This window comes from Perissodus microlepis, chromosome 2 (assembly GCF_051167445.1).
Source record: "Perissodus microlepis isolate ML-2025 ecotype Zambia chromosome 2, ASM5116744v1, whole genome shotgun sequence".
Classification (NCBI taxonomy): Eukaryota; Metazoa; Chordata; class Actinopteri; order Cichliformes; family Cichlidae; genus Perissodus; species Perissodus microlepis.
Window position 1 is genome coordinate 19,701,382 of NC_140462.1, and position 24,860 is coordinate 19,726,241.

General features: G+C 37.6%; 1 protein-coding gene and 1 long non-coding RNA gene across 3 annotated transcripts in view; both read right to left on the reverse strand.

The window, feature by feature from the left end:
• Position 1: 1 nt before the first annotated feature.
• Positions 2–24,860, reverse strand: part of LOC146392701 (integrin alpha-6-like) — a 33,408-nt gene continuing 8,549 nt past the window's right edge. The window contains exons 1-25 of one of the 2 annotated variants that reach the window (XM_084952050.1): positions 21,051–21,327; positions 20,854–20,975; positions 18,853–18,932; positions 18,503–18,773; positions 18,280–18,399; positions 17,927–18,140; positions 13,714–13,910; positions 11,957–12,045; positions 11,728–11,855; positions 11,199–11,288; positions 11,048–11,112; positions 10,346–10,485; positions 9,970–10,113; positions 8,922–9,043; positions 8,657–8,807; positions 8,292–8,369; positions 8,137–8,216; positions 7,945–8,019; positions 7,720–7,822; positions 7,452–7,628; positions 7,269–7,370; positions 7,022–7,132; positions 2,494–2,598; positions 2,029–2,154; positions 2–1,652 (exon numbers count right to left, since the gene is read on the reverse strand). In XM_084952050.1, the coding sequence (XP_084808176.1) occupies positions 1,566–1,652; positions 2,029–2,154; positions 2,494–2,598; positions 7,022–7,132; positions 7,269–7,370; positions 7,452–7,628; positions 7,720–7,822; positions 7,945–8,019; positions 8,137–8,216; positions 8,292–8,369; positions 8,657–8,807; positions 8,922–9,043; positions 9,970–10,113; positions 10,346–10,485; positions 11,048–11,112; positions 11,199–11,288; positions 11,728–11,855; positions 11,957–12,045; positions 13,714–13,910; positions 17,927–18,140; positions 18,280–18,399; positions 18,503–18,773; positions 18,853–18,932; positions 20,854–20,975; positions 21,051–21,226 (3,153 nt within the window). In that variant the 5' untranslated portion in view covers positions 21,227–21,327 and the 3' untranslated portion in view covers positions 2–1,565. Of the gene's footprint in view, positions 1,653–2,028; positions 2,155–2,493; positions 2,599–7,021; positions 7,133–7,268; positions 7,371–7,451; positions 7,629–7,719; positions 7,823–7,944; positions 8,020–8,136; positions 8,217–8,291; positions 8,370–8,656; positions 8,808–8,921; positions 9,044–9,969; positions 10,114–10,345; positions 10,486–11,047; positions 11,113–11,198; positions 11,289–11,727; positions 11,856–11,956; positions 12,046–13,713; positions 13,911–17,926; positions 18,141–18,279; positions 18,400–18,502; positions 18,774–18,852; positions 18,933–20,853; positions 20,976–21,050; positions 21,328–24,860 lie in introns of those variants that run through there. The other variant, XM_084952049.1, reaches the window with a different exon arrangement.
• LOC146392702 (uncharacterized) lies at positions 15,987–17,439 on the reverse strand. The gene is made up of 2 exons (XR_014802634.1): positions 17,015–17,439; positions 15,987–16,406 (listed from the first exon to the last, which is right to left on the reverse strand). It is a non-coding gene; the product is annotated as an uncharacterized LOC146392702 (long non-coding RNA).

Sequence of the window (24,860 nt, forward strand, 5' to 3'; positions counted from 1 at the left end):
GTTGATTCTTTAATTTATTTAAGGTAATTATATTTAATAACCGCCAAAATACAAAAACTAAACAACACATGCTTTAGTTACAGAATATTTCCATGTTCAGGCTTAGATCATATGCACAAGTCACCAGCTCAACAAAAAGAACTTTGCATGAACAAAGAAGACATAAGAAGACTGCAGAGAACAAGCAAGTGATCCAAAGTGGACTACGAAAAAACAAATCCAAAACAAGAAACAAAGTCACTGAGGTAAACATGAAGACAAGAACAGATACAGGATGGTAAACTGGCAGGCAAACAAGAAGTAGAACAGGACAGACTGACAACTGACAAATGGAAAGAGAACTACATCATTCAATAATACTAATGCAAATGTTTACTTCTGTCTCAGCTCCTATAAATACATGGTAGAGACCTTTCCTATTTCTCTGATTTGTGCCTCATTGTCTCCTCTGTCCTCCTGCTGCGATCTGGAAATCAGTATCAGTATACCATAGTAAAGGATATCTCACTTCCTAAACTGCATCTGGAGGGCACGGAAGCTTTTTTTTCTTTGCATGTGACCTTCACCACTCCTCTTTGAAAGATTAGGTAGCATCTTTTCTTTCTGTGTGAGAGGGCAAAACTTACCTCAGTGAAACACAAGAAAACAAACTGGATTAAGTATGAACAGACAAAGATTAGCAGCTAGTGCGATGGTTTACAGTTTATGCTGTGAAGTTTAATTTAGAGCCTGAAACTGCCATTTAATTTAAAAGAGGACAAAATGAAACACAGAAGCAAAACACTGAAGTGCAGGAGCTACAATTGAGAGCGCACAGGTGTGTCATTTATGGGAGCTGAATATCCAAACAGGCTTGTCCTCTTTATCCATTTTTTTCAGTTATTTAAGATGATCAGATTTTCTGCCCTTCACTGTTTTGTGTGTGATTAAAAAAAGGAGTATGTTTATAAGGTTTGACTGTGATTGTTATGCATTTTGTGAACATCTGTAAATTACTTTGCATATGACTACACGTAATATAAAATTCTTCCATGCTGATTATGACAATTTAACAGATTGAAAAATGAACACTGCCACAAAATATGTAAATCTGCATTTACTTGAAATGCATGAACAAATGACCACTCTTAATTAATTAGCTGGGCATTCAAAACATTGTATCTTCCTTCTACTGGCTAGAAATAAAAAAATGTTTGGTAGTCTCTCCTTTTTTGTTATGTAGCCAAGATGCTGAGCATTTGAGGTGAGACATAATCAACTTTCCACACCATGTTGGTAAGTGCACTTGCACACATACAACAGAAAGTGTTAAGTCGGGAAATAAACAACAATGGAAAAAGAGGGAGACAGAAATGAAACAGGGAAAATGCTGGAAAAGTGTAAACATGCAAATAAATTGGGTGACAAAACACAAACAAAAACCAAAACAATAAAAAAATAAATCCTAACACATCATAAAATTATTAGATAATTCTGTGCTAATAGTAGAAAATATAAAACAACAGCTCGCCATGGAAGCCTCAGTGTTGTTCTTAAACCTTCAAGGTGTCCTTAAGGTTTGCCCTTTAGCCTTTAAGGGGTGCTGTCTCTGTGTTTGGAGCTCCATTATCTGAGAACTTCTTCTTATGATCAATGCAGTGGATGCACCCACGCTTACAAAAAGAAATAAGGACAAGGGTCAGTATGACAGTTCACAGACAAGTTTGTAAAAAGTAAAGAATTCATGAAAAATAGTAACTGTTTCAACTGTTCATTGTACATTCAAAAATCCTCATCTATGCCACATTTAAGTGCTTTCAGACTGCAGAAATTTGCCTTTTCTATTTAAAGTATTCACAATTTAGGAAGAATGCTAAGAGAAAGGTGCAATTTAAATGCTTACAACTGCTGGAAAAAACAAACTGCTTTTACTGCTTTGTTGGAAGATTACTGAGAGACTGATTTGACACTGCTGATGCTATGAACTGTATAGCTATCAGCTCAGTGAACTTTTAAAACAACATTTTAAAAGTTCACTGGGCTTGTTACCTTCCACAGTAGGAAGCCTAAAAAGGCCAACAGCAGCAGCAAAGACATGACTGTCAGGAGGATTATCCACCACGCAACTTTGACCAGGAATTCAGTCTTTCTCTCAAGGAACACTGTCAGTTTTGCCTGTGGACATTTAGATAATAATAATAATAATGATGTGCAGACCCAAAACAACAGTATGTCTTCAGATGCACAAATCCTAGAAGGCTGTGACTTTCTGTCCATCTTAGACTGTTACAAACATTATTTTAATGTAATTGTTATAGTACACTGAACTCAAAGGTAGCTGTATTAAAGAGCAACTGCTCATGTGAGTAATTTAACAAAATTGGTCTTAAAAAACAAACAAACAAACAAACAAACAAACAAACAAACAAACAAACAAACAAACAAACAAACAAACAAACAAACAAACAAACAAACAAACCAACCAACCAACCAACCTATAAAAACCCACTTTACCTTTGTCCTGAGTTTGTCTGGTTTAAGTCCAATGTTCTCTGGAGCGTTGGTTAGAGTCAGAGTTGCATCAACAACAATGAGAAGATAGTTTAAAGAGCTGTAATCCTAAATGGAAGAGAAAAACTGAATAAGATACTGGTGACATGCTGCTAAGTAAGGCTGGAAATGGGTAACAGAGTGAGAAACAGGTCCATTTGAGTGTTTTGTAGAAATAAGAATCTACACTAAATTATTGTTTAATTGCCATGAAGGTTTCTAATGGTTTTAATTTGTTCCTATGTATTAGCCTACTCACAGGACCACAACTGTGTAAAATAATCAGAGGCGTTGCATTCCCTCCCTCAATTAAACTAAGAAGTAAGCTGAAGACAGAGAACCCAGAGGAAACTTCACACAGAAACGCCAAAGACCATGAATTCTGTATGAGGTGCCGTAAGGGACATTATTACTGAAACGCTCTCACACACACCACTGAAACGCTCTCACACACACTACTGAAACGCTCTCACACACACAACTGAAACGCTCTCACACACACAACTGAAACGCTCTCACACACACAACTGAAACGCTCTCACACACACTACTGAAACGCTCTCACACACACACAACTAAAACGCTCTCACACACACTACTGAAACGCACTCACACACACTACTGAAACGCTCTCACACACACTACTGAAATGCTCTCACACACACTACTAAAATTTTAGCTCTCACACACACTACTGAAAAACCAAGGCATTTCAGTTGAACAGGAAGGCATTTCAGTTGAACAGGAAGTTAATTCTTGACAAGGAAACTGAAGGAAAAAGTGGTAGATTTCAAACAAACCACTACACAGATGTCTACTCAGCAACCTGCTAGTTAGGGGTGGGTTTTTATAATCGATTTATCGATTAAAATCGATTCTGGCTTGGATAACGTGAAATCGATTCATTAAAATCCTGAATCGATTTTTTAATATAAATTTATTTTGCCCGAAATGCCAGAATCTCAGGTGAAACCTCACAAAATTTCAACAACCACCAAACAGCTAAGACAGTAAATGTGAGCAGGTACAGGGATTCTGCACAAAGACGTAAACACACAGCGTGGACCCGCGGATCAGAATCAGTGAGATGTCGCCTTTCTCACCCGACGGCACGGAAACGGTCGGGGCTGAAAGCCGACAGCTCGCTGATTCTGATCTGTCGGCGGGTCTGCGCTTTGTTTTCACGCCGTTTTTGCGCCGATTCTGAAGCTGTTAGTTTTATCTCTCTCCAAACAATATTGACTGAACCAGCAGCAAAAGAAGATCCAAACTGCGCTTCACATAAACATCATCATGAATTCCCTCTGACGTTTACTGTTTTGCTTCCACCACGATAAAATCACACGTCATGCACAGCTCTCTCTCTCTGTACTTCAAGAACAGTTTCCCGTCTAAAAATCTGTTTTCTGCATTATTCGCTTGCTTGTTACGCACAAGTCTACCGTTGTTTACAGCGCTGTCGGCCGCTGTTTTTTTCCCTTCGTTTTACATACTTCCGAAAAGAAAACCCAATTTCTGCCGTTCAATACTGAACAAATTTAAACTTTTTAAAATTATGCAAAATGCAAAACGCTTAGCCGTGTCTCTAATAAAACCGCTGGAACGTCAGAGGTAACGCTCATATGTTGATTAATGGTTTTCTTTCATTTTTGATGTACTGCAGAATAATTTTTATAAAATCCCAGGCCAGGAAAAATCACCTTCATGTTTTTCTGTTTTATCTTCAGCTACTTTTACACAAAGGCATCTGCTGTGACGCTTACACCTTTGATAAAGTCTTGCGTGTGTCAGCTTCCTTTTTTTAGATACAAAAATATGTAAATGTACTGATCTGAATTATAATATTTCTGACTGTCAAAATTTCCCAGAATCAAATCGAATTGAATTGAATCGAATCGAATTGAATCAAATCATGGAACGAATCGATTCTGGACCTTAGTGAGACAGCTGCATTACTTAACAATATATTAGCCTCAGCATAAGTCAAAATTTAGAATAGCAGGAGACGGGTATTATCCTGGTTATTTTTTTTGGCATATGTGCTTTTTGTCTTTTTTAGCAAAGAAAAAAATATCTTAAAATCATCAATAAAACCAGGGAGAGAAGGCTTAGCGTTCCTCCATTTAGCACAATGGATATGATATTTACTCAAAGGTATGATGATGTTAATAATGTCTGAGACACCCAATGCTAGATGATCCATATAAAAAAAAAAATTATGATGTAATTCAAATAGTGGCACATCATTAATATTTAGAGAAATCCAATTTTTTTAAGTTGCACCAAATACATTGTGTGATAGGGCATAGAAAAAAAAGATGTTCTAGGGTTTCATTTTCATCAGTACAAAAAGAACACTGATCCACTTCAAAGCCAAATCTCTTTTTTTAGAAATTCTGCCACAGGATTCATTTTGTTAAAGTGTGTTTCTTTAACTTTAGGTAGAATAGACTATTTCATAAATTTTTAGTATGCTTTATCCAGTGTATATGAAATAACTCAATTATAACCATGCCATGTAACCATTCTGTTGTAACTATAAAATATTTTGTCTTTGAAGAAACTACTAACAAATTTCTTATTGCATTTTTATCAAACAGCTGACATTGCCCTAGAAATAAATTTGGGAGCACTGATGAGAAATTATTGTATATCATAAAAATTTTAATCAAATGAAGCAGAGGCAGTGGGACCAGTTCACAAAATTTGTTATATTCTCTTTGAGAACAGTTTAGACAATATTTTTCTGAAAAGTCTGTGTAACTTAGAATGACACCGTTATCATCCAACAAATCTGTTATGAATATAATCTTTTTGTTCAAACCAGTCACTCTTGAAAATTGATTTTTGATTAAGTGTTATTACCATTGACTGTAGAAAACATGGACGACGCGACAGCTCCCCAAAAATGAAGCCAAAACGTCTCTATCGCCCCCTGGTGTCTGGCTGCAGTATAGGTCATAAACCCCGCCTCCTCCATGTTAGCGGATGGGACTGGGGTTCTACAGTCAATGGTTATTACCCTATTATTCCATAAGGTTGAATTATGGGGAGAAGTTGTGGGTAAATCTCATTTTCCTAAAAATGCAAAGTCTGTTTTGGAAAGTTTGATATCTTTATGGGGATTTTATTTACCGCAAAAATCACATTTCAAAATAAAGTCTAATCCTGTATACTATTTTATTAAACAAGAATCATGGGATGTGGAGCTAAGTAGAGTCTGGCTGTGACAACAAGATTTTAACCATTTAATTCTAAGGGTGCCAACCATAAATTCTAATTCTGGAGTTTTGATACCACCTTTATTGTATTCCTTCACAAGCTGATATCTTTCTATGTAATGGGTTTTATTCCTCCACAAAAATTCAAAAATAACTGTGTTAGCCTTATTAATGCTTTTAGAGGAGACATATAGAGAGTGACAAGGATAAATCAATTTGGAGATGCCTTCAGCTTTAGATAGGATGTTTCTGCCAAAAATAGCGAGGTCTCTGATTAACCAGTGGCTAAGTGATTTCTTCATCTCCATGATACAGTTAGAAATATTGGTGTCTTTTCTGCTAATTGGGTTTTTTAGATATTATCAGCCCTATATATTTAACTTTAGATTCAACTCTAACCAAAGCTATTGAGGAGTCAGAGCTTGTATGAATCGGGAGAAGTTCACATTTTTTGATACTGAGAGATAAACGAGAATCTTTAGTTTTCTCTACCATGTATTTATCTTTAAAAAAAATAGATGTATCATCTGTGAATTGACTTATTTTGAAGTCTTTATTAAAAATTGATATTCCTTGTATGTCGTTAGAATTTTTTATTAATAGTGTTAACAACTGAGTTGCCAATATAAAAAGCTTAGGGGAAACAGGACATACTTGCCGAATTCCCTGTTGCACCTTGAATCCATTCCTTGATTCAAGGAAGCTAAAATATTGTTAAGTAATGCGGCTGCTTCACTTAGGCTACAAGCACAGCTGTCCCCAACCCCCAGGTCCTGGACCAGTACTGGTCTGTGAGTCGTCTGGTACCGGGTCGCAAGAGTTGAGGCTTGAGTTTGAAATTTATGGTTTTCATGGTATTTATCGTTTTTTTTATTTTTATATCGTTTACGTGGCGCAAAAAAGGTTGGGGACTGCTGTGCTAGCAGGTTGCTGAGTAGACATCCTTGTAGTGTTTTGAAATATACCACTTTTTCCATCAGTTTCCTTGTCAGGAAACAACTTCCTGTTCAGCGGAAATGCCTCTGGTTTCAGTGGAGTGCGTGAGTGCATTTCAGTAGTGTGTGTGAGAGCGTTTCAGTAGTGTGTGTGTGAGAGCGTTTCACCTCTGGAAATAGAGGTTTCTATATGAGCTACAATGTACACCAGCTAGTGTCTAATTTTGATAGTATTCCAATTACAGGGGGGATATAGAACGATGTGGCTTGTTCCCTGAGAACAGCTACCTGCTGTGGCTATACACACTACAATAGCACTTTTCAGAAATGGAGCACCTCTGCCAAAGTGGCGTTCCAAAGGTGAGAATGCAGAACAATCCATGCAGTACTGTCCAGGCCCAGCAGAGGGCAGCGTATCTCCACACAATTCAGTCCATCTGAGCAGGTCTAAAGGGAAGACAACAGGCCTCAGGTGTGCATGTTCATCAGTCTCAGTTTACATAAAGTATCAGTTCAGCAGTAAAAGGAAACTGTAATTTATTATAATTAATGTTTAATTTTAATTAAAGTATTATTCTCCTACCAGTGTTTTATATTTTCTTTTTGTTGGAAGAAATGTGAATCCATCAGTTGAGAGGGCTTTATGTTCAGCCTCACGTCTTTTTCTTGCTGTGTCATGCCAGCCCTTGGTATCAGACATGATCCGGTTAGATGTATTTGCCATTAAAGCATTGCTTACATTTAAAAAATGTCAGGATTTCCTTACCTTTACATGTTTAAGTGGACTGACTTCATCTACAGGTGAGCAGGGGACAGAATGCACACCGTCATTTGTGATGTGAGTCAAGTAGAGAAGCCACTTTCCTACAGAGTTCTCCTTTGGCCAGTAGATGCTCAGTGATGCATTTGCAAAATGCTTCAGAGGTCTGCCCAAATTTGTTATCTATTAGAGAAACAGTGCATGTTTTCTTGGACCCATGAGAAAAAATAAGCAGCAGGATTAATTTAAAGTTTAGTACCAAATATCACCTTACCCTAAATTCATACTGAACTGAGTTTCCTATTTGATCCACAGATTTTATCGCACTTTCACCCTTTACAATGTCACCAATTGACACCTGAGAAGGTCTAGCGATCCTGATTAGGAAGCGCGTTATGATATTATATTAGTCATTTTTAAATCCTTCAAGCCAAATCATTCATTTTTAAGATGACAAATGGAACAAGCAATGTTAATTTTAATTTAAAGGAGAACTCACCCGTTCACTTGCAACTGCAGCTCAAAAACAACTTTGGCAAAGGCCTGTATTGGCTGTATGGTCTGCTCACTCGTCCTACATCGCAGGAAGAATCAAGATTATTTGTAAATTATTATTTTTGCTTACTGAATGTCATTCACATTCCACTGATCACTGATTAGTAACATAATCCATTCAGATCAGCCTACTTACGTCTGCAGCTGTAAAGTGATGTTAATTAATTTTGTGCTCAACGTGAGGCCAGAAGTTGTGAGCATGACATAAAACGTTACCTGAAAGGAACAAAGTAACCATCAAACATGCAAATAGTGATGCAGATGTGGAAGAAACTGAGCAACACTACTCACTTCAGCATCTCTTTGGAGTGGATTTCCCAGGTCACAGGCAATTGGCATCCTGTTGTCTGTACAACTCACTTGTTTTTCCTGAGGAAACAAGCAGGCAATCTCATTGCCAAATGTATAACTATAAATATACAGTGATTATAAAAAAAGTCCTGGGAGATGACATCAAATTTTGGAGTACCAAAATTACCAAAAGTATCATTAAAATATTCCAATATATTTTGTCCATCACATTTTAGAGTAACACAACAAGTAGGAAGTAGAAAATCAAAGTTGGAATCTAAAAGTGAAGCATAAGGAACAGGATATGGATTCATGGAGTAAAACATACGATCTAACAAGGGGAAAACCAGCGTTTCTGTACTCACTGCAGTGGTCGAGTAGGATGAGTAGCGTACTGTGTCTGGGAGTGTAATGGCCAAACGACTCTGGTGTGCATCGTCCCCGTTTTTGTTAGTCACAGTGATCTCCAAAGCTATGTCTTCATCTGATGGAGTGATGACCGCAACACCATCCTCACTAAAGGAGTGACAGTAAAAGTTAATGCAGCTTGGGCTGAGGGGGTCGCATGTTTTGGTTTACCAGGAAAAAAAAAAAAGACTTTATTTTTGAGCTTTGATATTTTTGGTTTACCTGGCCAGTGATTTGAAAACATCTTGACCGTCTTGAGTTTTTTTGGAACAGAACTTGTACTGTAAGTCCAGGTTACTTTGGCAAATTTTGTCACTGCCACAGCCTCTATTTATTAGAACGATCTGTTAAAAAAGAGAAGAAACTCTTCTCTAATAAAGCTTCAGCTAGATTCCAGGATTCTGTTCATATCCGTCACAACAACAGAATTAAGGGATTTAATTTACACAATTTCAATAACTGCAGTAAACAGAAAGATACAGTCAAGAACATTCTAGTTTTAATTTTAATTTTAATATTCTGTATTTCACTTGTCACAGGCTTCTGACACCTTCTGAATTTAAGTCGGTTATTCAACTTGTTCAAACACTGAAAATGGTCAGTGGGATTAAAATAAATGTGACACAAATCACCGGTTGATACTTGGAAGATGAGAGGAAATATATCTCTTCAACTGAATCGACCCACCTTTGCATGAACATTGGGGAAGTCATATAGGCCCCTTTATACACCAGCTTTACCTTATCTATGGGTTGATATTGTTACAGTTTTATTCTTGTGAAACTGACACTAAGTATGCTACAGGCTCATTTAAGTTTTGTTTTTTGTGTTGTGTTCATTATTTTCTGTCTGATACATCTGTGCTCAGGTCCCCCTGAGGGTCTTTGAAATAAATACAGTATTTTTTTTTTGTCTTAAGCTAACCCACCAGTCTCCAGGAAACCAACCATTTTTAATTTAACTTGAGTATATGTGTATATTTCTGACCACAGTTGCAAAGATATTGCAGCTGAAGCCAGTTAACTGTACAGTTTACACACTGTACAAGTAGTAAATGAAACACATTAGTATTAGATTGATTCTTAATGATACTGATGTTGCTACATAAACATCCTGCAACTTTGATTTTGATTATATTTTAACTAAATGCACATGCAGGTGTAATGTGCAAAAACGTGAGTTCATTCGAAAAACTTTACTCTCTAAGTCTTCATACACCCAGCAAAATTTGAATAAATTTGATTAAAACTGCATATAAACTCATTTCTACCTCTGAGGAAGTGGTCTTCTGCTGGTAGCGGTTGAGGACAGGAGTAAAACTGAGCTGATCCGCACTAGCACTGGTTGTCTGACTGGAGCTCAGAGACACAGTGACAGAGATGGGAATATTCTGCAGCTTGTCCTTGAAATTTCTCTGGAACGAAAAAGCTTTGCTGTGATTTAATGTGATTTTGTTTTTTTACCCACAAGGTTTTGTATAACACCTAATGACAAATGTTATTAGTCTCTGTAAATTGTACTACATTTTAAACATTTTCATTTTAAAGTAACTTTCTGCAAAGTCCAATATAACTAAGTGAAGTGAAAGTGTTGAAAATCAAGCAGCATTATGAGACTGTGTGTCTTCTAACGAAATGAAACAGTACCAAAAGACGGAGCGTAGTTTTGTGACAGGCCTGTCTCCCTTGACCAGACAGCTCCAGCTTTCCTTGAGATGAATCCATAAAGTTGACCCTGACTCTTGATTTTTTCATCTCATAATCAGCATCAAAAGTAAAGTTGAGCACTGCAATATAGATAAGTACGTTCAACAGATTAGAAACAACTGACTCCAGTTAACATAGTATTACTACTACTGTAAATAACTGATTATAGCACACCCATATATATGTACAGCAACATGTACCTAATGTTACACAGTTACACAGTACAACTTAAATTGACCAGTTATTATTGTTTAAATGCTAAATGCGAACTAGAGCAGGTACAGGAAGGTTTTATCCCAGAACTTTCTTGGCAACATTGTTATCCTTTGCATCATATTAGCACCAATAAACATGTCAAAAAGAGAACAAATGTATCAGAATGCATTACTTTTTTCAGTTAACTTAAACTGTCAATGAAAAATAAACCCTTAAAGATATTGTTTTGTATTTGATCAAACTCCTGAAATTTTACCATAAAATCTACAATAAATGCTACAAATATGTACCTTTTATAGCCTGGGAACATATATGTATTTTTCTAGTCCTCAAAATTGTACACGTATCAAGGTCGTATAATAAGCCTTTACTATACCTCCATTTTAAAACCATGGATTTAAGGAATACTGAACGAAGAAAACTTACTCAGTTTAGGGTTGAACGACTCAGGATGTGCTGTGTAGGTAAAACATGCTTCGACTGCAAAAAAACTTGAAGTTTGTGCAGACATGTTCAATTAAAACCCAACAGCGTTGCAGATAGAGCATGTTATAATTTGTGTTTTTGAACATCTTACCATATTTGCTCATCACATCGTTTCTTTGCGATGTCTATTTCATTTGGTGCAATCTTAAGAGCGGTGCTGACGGTGACCACTGGCCTTGCTCTGCAACATATATGAGAAAGAAAATCACTAATGACACTTTCTGTACCTTCATATTTATAGAATCAAAACCAGAGAGGAATTTAAAACATTAAAACTACATGTAGTGGTTTGTGGAATTGAAGTTGTTCTGTCAGAAAGTGAACCATTAATAAATTATTGTGCATGTTTAAAAGTATTTATACAGCATATTTGTTTTAAAAAAGTAAATCAATATGATTAGAATAAAATGATCAGAATGATAAAATGTGTTTATTAAAATAAATCTGAGCTCGGGGTTAGTTTCTATCCAGAATACAGAAATTTTTTTTAACATAAAATTAAACTGAGCTTCAAGTATAAATAAAAAAAAAAAAAAAAGAAAATTAAGTGCTAGGATGCATTTATCATTGGTTACTTTTTATCTTGTGCTTATGCAGTAACTCTCTCTCTATATATACACCTGTAAACAAAAATGGAATCAGAGAGAGATCCAACAGCCAAGTCAGGATACTGATTATCATCCACGTCCAGGTTACCAGTCAGAGAATATCCAAACAGTTTCACTTTCTTTGATTGTGATGAAATTATCTAAAGAAGAAAAGATATAAGATATTAAGGTTTTTTGTATTGTAAATATTCATATATTATTGAATTAAATCGCTGATGTTGAGGAAGCTCAGCAAATTCACCTGTGCAGGCTCTCTGTTGACACCATCTGGAGAGCCATAGTAAAGGTATACAAGTCCAGAGCCCTCATATGGTGCTCCCACTGCAATATCTGTCAAAACAGGCAAACAATAATACAAATCATGGTGACAACACAGAGACAACAAAGTTGGGGGTTTATCCAAAAAAAAGAGCACCTACAGTAGTAGATCCTCTTTTTTTTTTAACATCCTCTTTTTTAACATGGCTAAAGTCATCTCTGTGAGCCAAGACTGAAGTGTCAGACTGCTTTAGCCACTCTGTTTCATGCTTTTTTTTCTACTCTTGGGTCTGTATGATGTCAAAGAGAGGGCCTATCCCTAAGTAATTTGTTGGTAAATGGCATCTAGGAAGGCTAAGATACTGTGTAGTAGGATATTTGTTAATCATGCAAAGGCAAGTTAGAAGAGTCCAAACTGGAAATTAACATAACAAATCTTCAGAAATGACATTTACACTGGAGTATACTCCATGTATCACTTGTCTTTTGTGTCTTTTAATTCCTGTTGTTTTTAGGCCTTAAATTGAAACCCTGATAGTTACTTTGAGAAGATATGAGACGTCCTATCTGTTACAAATTTAAAGTCCAATTCATAAGCAATAAAACACTCCCACTGTGTGCTGAGCAGTGTTGGTCAAGTTACATGAAAAAAGTAATCAGTAACTAATTACTGATTACTTACCCAAAAAAGCAATCCCGTTACTTTACTGATTACTTATTTTCAAAAGTAATTAATTACTTAGTTACTTTTTAAAAACACGATTTACAACCTGAATAGGTAATAAAGCGATAGATCTGTCAGGCTAATTCTACTTTTTCTGCATGATCCATCACAAAATGTAATCAAATGGAAAAGTCCCTTTTTAAAACTTGTTTTATTAGTTTTAATCTTTTAACTTTATGCATCAAGCAAAAATTTAATTATATGCAACATTCTCTGACTTGAATAAATTAGTTTAACATTTAAACCTATTTTCTGCACATTCCAGCACATAAAATATTTTTTTGTGTGTGTTTACACTCACTCTTTCAAATAGATGCAAGTAAAACACAGCAGAAAATAAATAAAGTCACAGACTAGCGGTCCTGTTGCTCTATTTTCACCTGTAAAACAGGAGCAGGGTAGGCGGAGGTTTACCCTGGTGCAGGTGTGCCGCAGCGGTCAGTGGAAGAATCCGCGAGTTTCTCTGTGAATTTCCCATTACGTCATAGCGCACTCGGTGCTTGCTTGGAGGCTTAGGGTTTTTTTTTCGCTGTAAAAAGAAGTTTTCTTCCCATGCAAAACGGATGCTAATGTTTTTGTCACTTTTTATGGAATCAAACTCAAAATAAGGTCAGTACTTCCATGCTTTAAACGCTGCATGCTCATACTCTCTCCTGCACTAGATATATTATCCATTGTTGATCTGCACACAGCTGTTGTCACAAACGTGGCACTCGCTTATATCACTGTCATGAGACATTCTTGCAAAAAAAATCACGATTTTAGTAACGCAGTAACGCAGCGTTCCTACGGGAAAGTAATGGTAATCTAATTACCGTTTTTGCAATAGTAATCCCTTACTTTACTCGTTACTTGAAAAAAGTGCTGAGGATGAGTGTGATTTATTACATTTGTGTATTTTATGACATAACTCGATGTGGTTTACCCAGTAGTGAATGTGGTTGGGGATTGTAATATTATCTATTGTCATTTAGTCACTTTTTCATATTCTGTAAATATAGTTAAAATGTTACAACCTCCATAATGATCTTGATTGATGTCTCCAATATTTTTTACTGCGAGGCCAAACATGGAGTCTTTAAGTCCGAGAAGTTGGACTGGAACAATATTCTCCCAGTTTCTTCCTTTGTTATTGATATAGATATAGACTGCTCCTCCAACCTCGCCATCTTTGACAAAGAACTGCGGTGCTCCCACAGCAAGGTCATCCCACCTGCATGCAGCAAAAGAACACAATATAAAACCAATTACTATGAATACTACTGAATAGCAATAGAGACAGAAAGTTATATTGACTGTGTACTTCCTAATCTGTGATGAATAATGTGTGTTTGAGTGTAAAATTCACGATGTTAGCATGACAGCTCTCTGAATTTAGAGAAAGAGAAATCTATAATCTTTTTCATGAAAAGCATCTTTGCTATTAGATACTCAGACTGAACCCTTTATTTCCATCCATCCATCCATCCATCTTCTTTCGTTTATCTGGGGCCGGGTCACGGGGGCAGCAGCCCAAGCAGAGAAGCCCAGACCTCCCTCTCCCCAGCCACCTCCTCCAGCTTGTCCGGGGGAACACCAAGGCGTTCCCAGGCCAGCCGAGAGATATAATGTCTCCAGCATGTCCTGGGTCTGCCCTGGGGCCTCCTCTCGGTAGGACATGCCCAGAACACCTCACCCTTTATTTTTAAATCTGAAATGAACTCTAGTGATAAATCAATGAGAGGAACCATGAACATGGGTGATTGTCATCATGAAATTTGAAGATAGATGGGTTGGACGTATGGGCAGAAATCTGTGCCATCAGAAACTGAATTTGAATAAGTTAAATTTGAATTTGAATTGCTCAGATTGAATCTGAATTGTAACTTGAATAAATGCTTTTGAAAACTGAATTTGAATTAGTCTAATTTGAAATTGAATTTATGGTTTGAAAATGATCATCACTAAATTGAAATTGAATTTTATATTTTGAAAATGAATTGATTTGCTTTGAAACTGCTTTTTATCCTTTAAAAATTCAGCTCTCGAATAATTTCAGTTTCACTTCTCACCATTCAGTTTCAGTTCTACAATTCAATTTCAGTTCCAAAATTCAGTTTTTTGGAACTTACATCCGGTTCCGGTTCAAGCGCAGATTAATAGAACTACGTTTTACTAGCGGACCGAAAGTGTTACTGACGGGAATCTACAGCATCTTGAGCTGAATTAAGACTTCAGAAGTCATTCGTCATGTCGAATGACCAGCGGATAAACTCTCAGGTTGGTAATAAATGTATTACATGTATAAGAACAAGCGTCATGTTAACAAATGATAGCCGTAAGGTAACTTTTATGCTTATTGTAGCTGCTAGCTAAAAACGCTAATTTAGCGTAGTTTGCCCTGGATTCAGCTTTGACAAACAAATATGATCGACTGTTTCTAGTAGAATTCCAAAGTTGTCATCTTGTACCCTCTCAGAGTACCCCCTCTGTATGCTTGCAGAGACCCCTACAGTAGAGAAACATGCAAAACGGTGTCCAAACCTTTGTATTTTAGCTTTATTTATGTCTTACACAGCATCCCAACTCTTTAGCTAACTTAATAACTTTAGCTAAAGTGAATAGTTAGTCTAATTCATTAGTGCAGCATTACTGGATCATCTCTGTTTGAAGTGATATAATATGATATACAACTATCACTGTGTTTAACTATCATAATAATTCTTAGGGTACTGAGTGCATGCTTAATTAGATTTTTTTTTTTTAAAGCATACTGCTCCATTACTATGTTTGACAGGCTGAAGTTGTCGGGTCACCTCCTAAATCGACCATCTTTTACAGGTGTTTTGTGCCAGAAATGGAGTGTCCACTGAAGACTGAAGATACTGAATCTCTACGCCTTGCCATTGATCCCTCTTGTGCCTTCATCTAGACAAGAGACATTAACTTAACCACTCTCATATGCTCTGTGCCTACATCACCTTCCCTGACAGTTGTAGCTAGCCTCATCTGAGGGTGAAATTATAAGAATGTGTTATTTTGCAAAGTGCTCTCTAAATAAAATATGGCATTGAAGTCATTTCTTTTGAATTAATCCCTTCTTCTGAAATATAAGAACCTCTCCTGGTTTTAATGGTACTTTGGATTTCCTTACTTTCTGTTCCACTTCCAAACCCAAATAGATGCTGACAAGCTGACACAGTAACATGGAAGAGGGAAAGAAGTTGGAAAGGACTACTACAAATAAACCCAATGCCTAACAATGAAAAATGTAAAATAAGAACAATAATAATAATAAAGATAAAAGATTAAGTAATAAGTTTTTTGTTTATTCCAAATGATCATCCAGATGTCTGTGACATGTGATGACAAACACCATAATGGAAGGCCTTAGTCATCACATGCTTAAACTCATCATATATTTTTGCATATGCTGAACAGGCAGTCAGACATGCTGTAACTGTGGGGTAGAAAACAGCATGAACACCATACGGCAGGGGTCTCAAACTCCAGTCCTCGAGGGCATGGAAAAGTTGCATGACACTGGCCCTTGAGGACTGGAGTTTGAGACCCCTGTCATATGGAATATGACAGGTGTGGTTGAATTGCATGAAGACTCTGAAGTTTCTCTTCTCTTCTGGCAGGACAGGAATGTGGCCTTGTCCTGTGAGCCACTGTAAGGATGTACTAAGAGTAGAACTGGACTGTCACCGGCCTCAGGCTCTTCACCCTTTTCAAAGACAAAGCAGTCATTTAGATAAAAAATTAGATATTGTTTACCTGTAAATGCACAAAGTAAATTTTGAAATGTAATTATTGTCAAGAGTGAACAAGCACTGATAGTGTAATCTACAGCTGTGGCCAAACATTTAGAGAATGAGAAGTGTTGTTTGCTTATTTACAAAGTTTGCTGTTTCAGTGATAGTTGTATATCATATTATATCACTTCAAACAGAGATGATCCAGTAATGCTGCACTAATGAATTAGACTAACTATTCACTTTAGCTAAAGTTATTAAGTTAGCTAAAGAGTTGGGATGCTGTGTAAGACATAAATAAAGCTAAAATACAAAGGTTTGGACACCGTTTTGCATGTTTCTCTACTGTAGGGGTCTCTGCAAGCATACAGAGGGGGTACTCTGAGAGGGTACAAGATGACAACTTTGGAATTCTACTAGAAACAGTCGATCATATTTGTTTGTCAAAGCTGAATTCAGGGCAAACTACGCTAAATTAGCGTTTTTAGCTAGCAGCTACAATAAGCATAAAAGTTACCTTACGGCTATCATTTGTTAACATGACGCTTGTTCTTATACATGTAATACATTTATTACCAACCTGAGAGTTTATCCGCTGGTCATTCGACATGACGAATGACTTCTGAAGTCTTAATTCAGCTCAAGATGCTGTAGATTCCCGTCAGTAACACTTTCGGTCCGCTAGTAAAACGTAGTTCTATTAATCTGCGCTTGAACCGGAACCGGATGTAAGTTCCAAAAAACTGAATTTTGGAACTGAAATTGAATTGTAGAACTGAAACTGAATGGTGAGAAGTGAAACTGAAATTATTCGAGAGCTGAATTTTTAAAGGATAAAAAGCAGTTTCAAAGCAAATCAATTCATTTTCAAAATATAAAATTCAATTTCAATTTAGTGATGATCATTTTCAAACCATAAATTCAATTTCAAATTAGACTAATTCAAATTCAGTTTTCAAAAGCATTTATTCAAGTTACAATTCAGATTCAATCTGAGCAATTCAAATTCAAATTTAACTTATTCGAATTCAGTTTCTGATGACACAGATTTCTGCCCATATGGACGAACCAACCAATAAAAATATTGTCATGGTCCTGGGTCGGTGACCCAGTGTTTTGTAGCTTTTTTATTTGTGTTTCTTGTTTATTTGTTATTCAGGGTTGTCACTATTAATATTTTGGTTTCTGTTCTAGTATTTCTAGTTCTCAGGTTTAGTATTTTGAGTTCCTTCTGTTCTGCATCTCTGTGCCTGCCCTGGTCCTACATCTTTGTGTTCCCTCCTTGTTGCCATGTCTGATGTCTTAGTGTTAAGCTTGTGTCTGTGCATACCTGTTATATTTCCTGTTTCACTCTGATAGTCCTTGTCCTGTGTGTATTTAGTGTTCCACCTCCTAAGGCTATACAAAAAGCTAGCTTTTTGTATAGCCTTTTTATAAAACTAAAAATGTAGATGTAATGGCTGTGGTTTAATGGACATAATCTTCAACCTACCCATCACTGTTGAGATCCACCACTGCCAAATCATAGCCAAAGGAGGAGGCCAGGCCTGGTCCAGAGAGGACCAGCTCCACAGACAGATTTCTCTGTGCCACAGGGTCTGCCTTCAGAAATGCCACCTGTCCGCTGTAACCTCCTCTGGGTGCTCCTGATACGATTGTCAGCTCGCCCTTCCTGATGAGGGCCATTCCGGAGTCAATGGAGAATCCTGGATAGTACAGGATGATGCTGTTTCACTGTAATGTTTCACTTTGTAAGAGTTTTATCCATTGACACCACTAAAATTTACATCTTAATTTTAACATTTGCTTGACCATTAACCAGTATTCAAGAGAGAAGAAACTGACCCAGGTAGCTGTTTGACTTAAGAGGAATGAGTTTTGGGTTAAAATCATCAATATTTCCAGTCTCGCGAGCATCCTCACTGTAGATGTCCAGATTGTCCAAAACCTCCATTCTTACTATTCCTTTGAGCAGGATCATTTGAGTGAAAACAACATGAATCATTAAAAAAAACATGAATAAGTGAATATATTTTGTCAAACCACTCGACTCTAAGCTTTAATGTACCTTTCCACTGATAAGCTCCTGGTGCTCCAAATAGAAGGGATATGTTATCCTTTGCAAAAGATGCTCCATGACCCTGCTGGCAGTAGGCAAACCAGTCGTGGTCCTTTTGACGTCTTGTTAAGTGTTCTCTATCACAAACGACCCTCCGCCAGCTCCTTTCTTCTTCACCCACCTTCAGGTTGTCTCCTAAGAGGTAGCACTGACCCGTCAGCAGGTGAGGAACGTAAAGACCTGGGGTTATGTCCCAATCCTGATAGTGATGCGCACAAGTCTAAAAGGGAAGGAGGCTAGATTTACAAAAGATGTTGACTTTCTTAAAATTTCCTTTAAAATCTGAATGCATTCCTTACCATTACATTTTTACCAGGACCTTGGCTCGTGACTCTAACTCCCATCCACTGGTTATTTATGCCTTTACTATTGAGGAACTCTGTAAAACCAGAAAGTTGAACTCACTCTGTTATTGTTTAGTTGAGAGAAAGTTTTATGATTACTTCCCAGAAACAGATTTAAATTAAATGAGTTATATCAGCAAAATAAATATACTTTGCTGCTTAAGTCCCCAAACCCTTACAACAGCCTTTTGTTTAAAGCATTAGGGATAAATTCTACAGATATCTTGTTCTATTTTGCACTTAAACGCTTCAGTAAATATTGACAATGAAATTTGAGCAAGTGTTGGCATGTCTTTTCTCTTCTTTTTCTTCTTTACATTTTGGCACAATTTTAAGTAATTATATATGGTATTGGACTATTAAACAGGAGTTTAAATTAATAACTTTGCTGCACAGTGTTTTGGGTGCGATATAAATAATACACTCACTGGCCCCTTCATTTCTTACACCTTGCTTGTATCAGGTTGCACTCTGTTTTGCCTTCAAACCTGTCTTAATCTGTTGTGGCATATATTGTGCAAAGTACTGAAAATATTTCTCGCAAACTTTGGGCCACATGATGGCATCACTCAAAAATCGCAGGTTTGTCAGCTGCACTCAGTGTGGTCTTCTGCTGCAGTTTATCTGCTTCTGGTTCAGTATGTTGTGCATTCAGAGACAATCCTATGCAGACACTGGTTGTTTTCAGTCATTACTGGCTCTGATGGAATACCCAAGAATGCACTCAACCAAATCATGTCTGTCTTTGTGAACTTTAATTTGTCTCTAGCACATGCCCCTCTCTCACCCAGGGTATCACCAGCCCCTGTTATCCTTGAAGCAAAAAAGCCTGCAGTTGACAGTCTGAACATTACAGACCAGCTGCATTCACTCTGGGGGTGACAGAAGACTGCCCGAACTGGACAGCTAACCAGCTTTCACAGGGGTCATTTGGCTTTAGTCACTTTGCTGATCAGCAAATTTGGACTTCCACTCTCACACCTGAACTTCCATCAAAGATTTTCTTGCAAACCATTGACAAAATGTGTAGTCACCACCTCTCTTTCATTATCTCACTCAGCACTAATTCCCCACACTGTGCCGTGTTCTCAGCCTAATACTGTGCTCTCTATACAATTTAGACTACACACAGTCTGTCCTACCAACTCCTTATTTAAACTGCATAAAACACCACTGTAGTTGGACTTGTTTCAGGAGATGAGTCTGCTTGTAAAGAAGGTGAAATCATACAACAAGAAAGATTCTTGGGCCAGCAACATCAAAGATGCTGACAAAATAACCACAGCAATGTTTGCACTTTAAGAAAATGTTGAAGAAAAGTCACCAAGGGAAAGCTGTTAGTGAGCTTTTACCACACGAGAGTGTATAAACATACTGTCTCACATTGTGTTATGCTAGCTGCTTAATAACTGATAAAGATCTATAGAAGCCATCAGCACAGTCGAAATAGTCATTGGCTGCCCCCTTTGTTCTCTCTAACATATTGCAATCACATGCAACTGTTCCAGAGCCCAACACAATGTTAAAGACTGCTCTCCACCTGGCCATCACCTGTTTGACATTCTGTCATCAGGCAGACACCACATGTCACTAAAAACTTGGACCAAGTAATTCATGGACAGTTTCTACCCTAAAACCATAACTATTCTCAATCAGCATGTACAAGAACAGTCGCTGTCCGATATCAAACACACTCATACGATTATTATATTTTATGTTATATTTTACTTACATGGCAATAACTTTGATGCATACAATAGCTGTTAAGCTGGTAAGTGTTTTATATTGTTTGCATGTGGTTATTTGTGGTGTGCATAATGTAATTTTCCTTTAAGAAATGCATGTGAATAACAAGCAAGAGTGGCACTGTCAAGCGGACTGTATTGAATATTAAACACTTATAAACTTGCTACCATAAAACAATGATAAATATAGCTTCAGACAAAGTACACAAACCTTTATCATCAAACTCAATGGGCTGACAGCTCTTAGATGTTGTAGTCAGATCACACTTGTAAACAACTCCTGTAACATTCACCTGGTTCTGATGCTTTGCTTGTGGAGCTCCTACTAGCAGTCTGGTGGAAAATACCAAGCAGTAAGACAAACGTTTGATTAATTCCAAACTTACAAATTGTTTTGCTTTCACTCACAGGTTCTTTCTGGCAGGTTTGAGCTGTTGGTGGAAGGCAACAGAAAATCCAAACAGGCTGCCTGGATCTCCATTTCTCTGCAGTACATTCTCCGTGTCCAGGTTGAAAGCTGTAACATTTGAGGTCTGAAAATGCCATATGATCCAAAGACACACCATATGCCATTGCTTTGCCATGGTATTTAAATTAAAAACTGTATACTTTGCTCATTCTCTTGCTGTGCTCTTGAAACGCAAAGTGGAGAGTAAGCCCTCCTAGAAAAGGGATTGGTCCTAGCAGCTGCTGAATGGCTCATTGTAGACATAGACAAACAAGGTGTGGTGGGAAAGAATTTATTTTCACAGTCACAAAGCCACACTGTTTAACTTTATGGTTCATAACTTTAGTTAATATTAACCAGTTCCTGAGTTGATAAAAGTCACACCCATTGAGCGCGTCTTCTCTTATGGAAGTTAGCTGGAAAGATGAATGAGGTTATGTTTGGCCTTGATTTGCAGCTGTAAAAAGCAGTGCAAGAGATCTTACACACAAATAATCAAGTCTATCAGTTTTTTCTGCATTTTCATTTGAAGGATTATTTGTGCACATGTCAAAGTTTGAAAGGTGTAAAGGTTAAGCACCTCTGATGCTCAAAAATAGTCTCATAACAAAATATGTTTTGGGTTAACTAGAAACAACCTTGTGCAGCTCTTCTCATTCTAAATCTTTTGAAAGCAACCTTAATTTGATTTTAAAGTTCAGTGCAGCACAGTTGCACAGTGGTTAGCACTGTTTCCTGACAAATTTTAAGTTTGGAATAAATCAAATCATTGTCTTACTGCTTGAGTATTTTCCACCAGGATGCTTATAAGAGCTCTATGAGCACTGCATCACAACCAATAAAATCCATCACCAGATTAAGCACTGGTAAGCCTGCAGTGTTGACAGTGAAACCTAGCAATTGTGACTTTTAATATTTTGGGATCAATAACTGGGGGGACTCAGGACTAGTTGTTAACCATTGTTACTCAGAGTCAGCAAATTAAGACATTAAGGTCCCAGGTAAAAGGCTATGTGTCACATTTTTAATGAAATATAAATTTTTTAAATTTAGTGTGTTAGAGTTCAAGAATGTAAAAAATAATTTGCAGCGATAAATAAAAATTTAAGTATTTTAAGAAATAATAATTGTTATAACAATTTTTTGGTACACACCAGCCATTATTTTATTTATTTTTTTTGTTGTTGTCATGTTTGGATCTTTAGCCATCAGTGTGTTGCCCTTAAGCATTTCTCTGAATAAATAGGTTCATAAGTTTGAAATAAATAATTCTAAAAAGATTTGCCATTAAAAAAATTAATATGTGTTGTTAAAATGAATAATTCATGCTTTACATATGTTTTGGTTAAAAGGAAAATATCGGTAAAATGTATTTCCTGTTCTGGCGGGGCACTTCCGGTTCCGGTCAAGCACTTCCGGTTTTGGTCAAGCACTCGGTTTTGCGGAGAATCAGGCTCCTCATGCTAAAGGCAGTATGGAGATGTAATCAAATGCCATCTACTCCGAATTATCAGGCTGGAACGCCATAAGTTACTTTATATGACAGTTCATACAGATAGCTTCGGATATTAATGTATATTTTGCTAACATGAATGTTTTAGTGAGAGTAATGCACTTTATTGATGTAAACATGCTTCTGCCTGTTGAGATGGAGTTTATTTTCTGTCATTTCAGTTTTCACCACATGTTCATGGAGACAATTAAACAAGCTGCAACTAAACTCCAGGGTCTTCATTTGTGGTTTAACTCGGTGTCACCAACATCCTCGTTGAAAACACTACAGTGAAAAGGCGCCTACTGATGATTCATCATGGTCAAAATGGCATCCAGTAACAAGTCTGCACGCAGTTTAAGGACCAGCCGCTCATCTGGATCAGCAGTAAGCGCTGCCCATGCTCGAGCTAAAGCAGAGGCTGCCAAGGTGAGAGCATGCTATGCAACAAAAGAAGCACAGTTAAAGGTTGAAAAAGCTCAAAGCGAACTGGAAAAGGCAAAAATAGATGCAGAATTAGAAGTGTTAACATTACAGAGGGAAGCTGATGCTGCTGTAGCTGAAGCAATACAAGAGGAACCTGAGAGTAGAAAATCTCCATCAGAAAGTGTAAAATTAGAACGTACAAATGAATATGTACGATCTCAAATGGACACCAAGCTATCTCCCAGTCCACAAAAATTACCAACCACTTCTTGCCCCCAAACAAGTTCACCTAACACATTTGTAACGTGGCATCCCTCTGAAGAAGGCAATTTAGAGCCACAACCCATCAACTCTGAAACAAGACTTACCAAAGATAATATCGCTGCTCTAAATAAGCCCAGCCAGCTGAAAGGTGAAACAAAACCTAAAGTGGAGAAACAAAATACCTCTCTCAACCCATGCGGCTCACCATTCATACCTCAACATAACTATAACACCACGGCCAGCATTTTAAATCCAGCAGAGCCCTTTGCCCAATACATGGCACGTCGAGATTTAATAATCTCAGGCCTTTACCAGTTCGACGATAGGCCAGAGAACTACAGAGCATGGTGCTCTTCGTTTACCAGTGCAACAGCTGAGGTCCAACTCACCCCCATTCAAGAGCTAGATCTCATGACGAAGTGGTTAGGGAGGGAGTCAAGTGATCAGGTGAAACGCATACGTTCAGTATATGTCAACAACCCCACATTAGCTCTATCCAAAGCATGGGAAAGACTGAATGAATGTTATGCAGCATCAGAAATAATCGAAAGGTCACTTTTCCAACGGTTGGACAGTTTCCCAAAAATAACAGTCAAAGATCATGTCAAGCTACGTGAACTAGGAGATTTACTGCAAGAGATTCAAGGCGCTAAGGAAGACGGCCATCTGCCTGGTCTACTCTATCTGGACACTTCTCGTGGAGTTAGCCCAATCGTAGACAAACTCCCATATGGACTTCAGGAGAGGTGGATGTCACACGGCTCTCAATATAAAGAGAACAACCAAGGCTGTTTCCCACCCTTTGAGTACTTCTGTGAATTCATATGTAAAGAGGCAAAGAAACGCAATGATCCAAGTTTCCACCAGCAAAACTTAAAACCAGAAAAACCTTTTGCAAAAAACTTAAATTCCAGCAAGCCAATTACTGTACACAAAACCAATATTTCTCCCCCTAACAAGGACTTTAACCGGAACTGCCCACTGCATAACAAGCCACACCCACTCAAAAGATGCAGAACATTGAGGAATAAACCACTGGACGAAAGAAAGGCCTTCCTCAAAGAGAAAGGAATATGCTTCAGATGCTGTTCTTCAGACACTCATCTTGCGAAGGAATGCAAATCTTCAGTAAAGTGTTCTGAATGTGACAGCACAAGTCACGACGCAGTCATGCATCCTGGTCCTCCACCACAGACCAACAAGGCTCCACCTCCGGCACAAGAGAATGGTGGGGAGAGAGAAAACAGTCATGACACGGTTGATGTCACAACAAGCTGCACAGACGTGTGCGGTCCAGGTCAGTGGGGACGTTCATGTTCCAAGATATGTCTCACATGGGTGTACCCTAAAGGTTACAAGGACAGAGCTGTTAAGGCATATGTAATACTAGACGATCAGAGCAATCGTTCTTTAGCCAAGCCCGAGTTCTTCGAACTTTTTGACATTAAAAGTGAACCTTTCTCCTACAATCTTAGAACATGCTCTGGTGTTGTAGAAACATGGGGCAAAATAGCTGAAGGCTTCCATATCGAGTCACTGGATAGGTCAGTAGTTATCCCTCTACCATCGCTCATAGAGTGTCAGGACA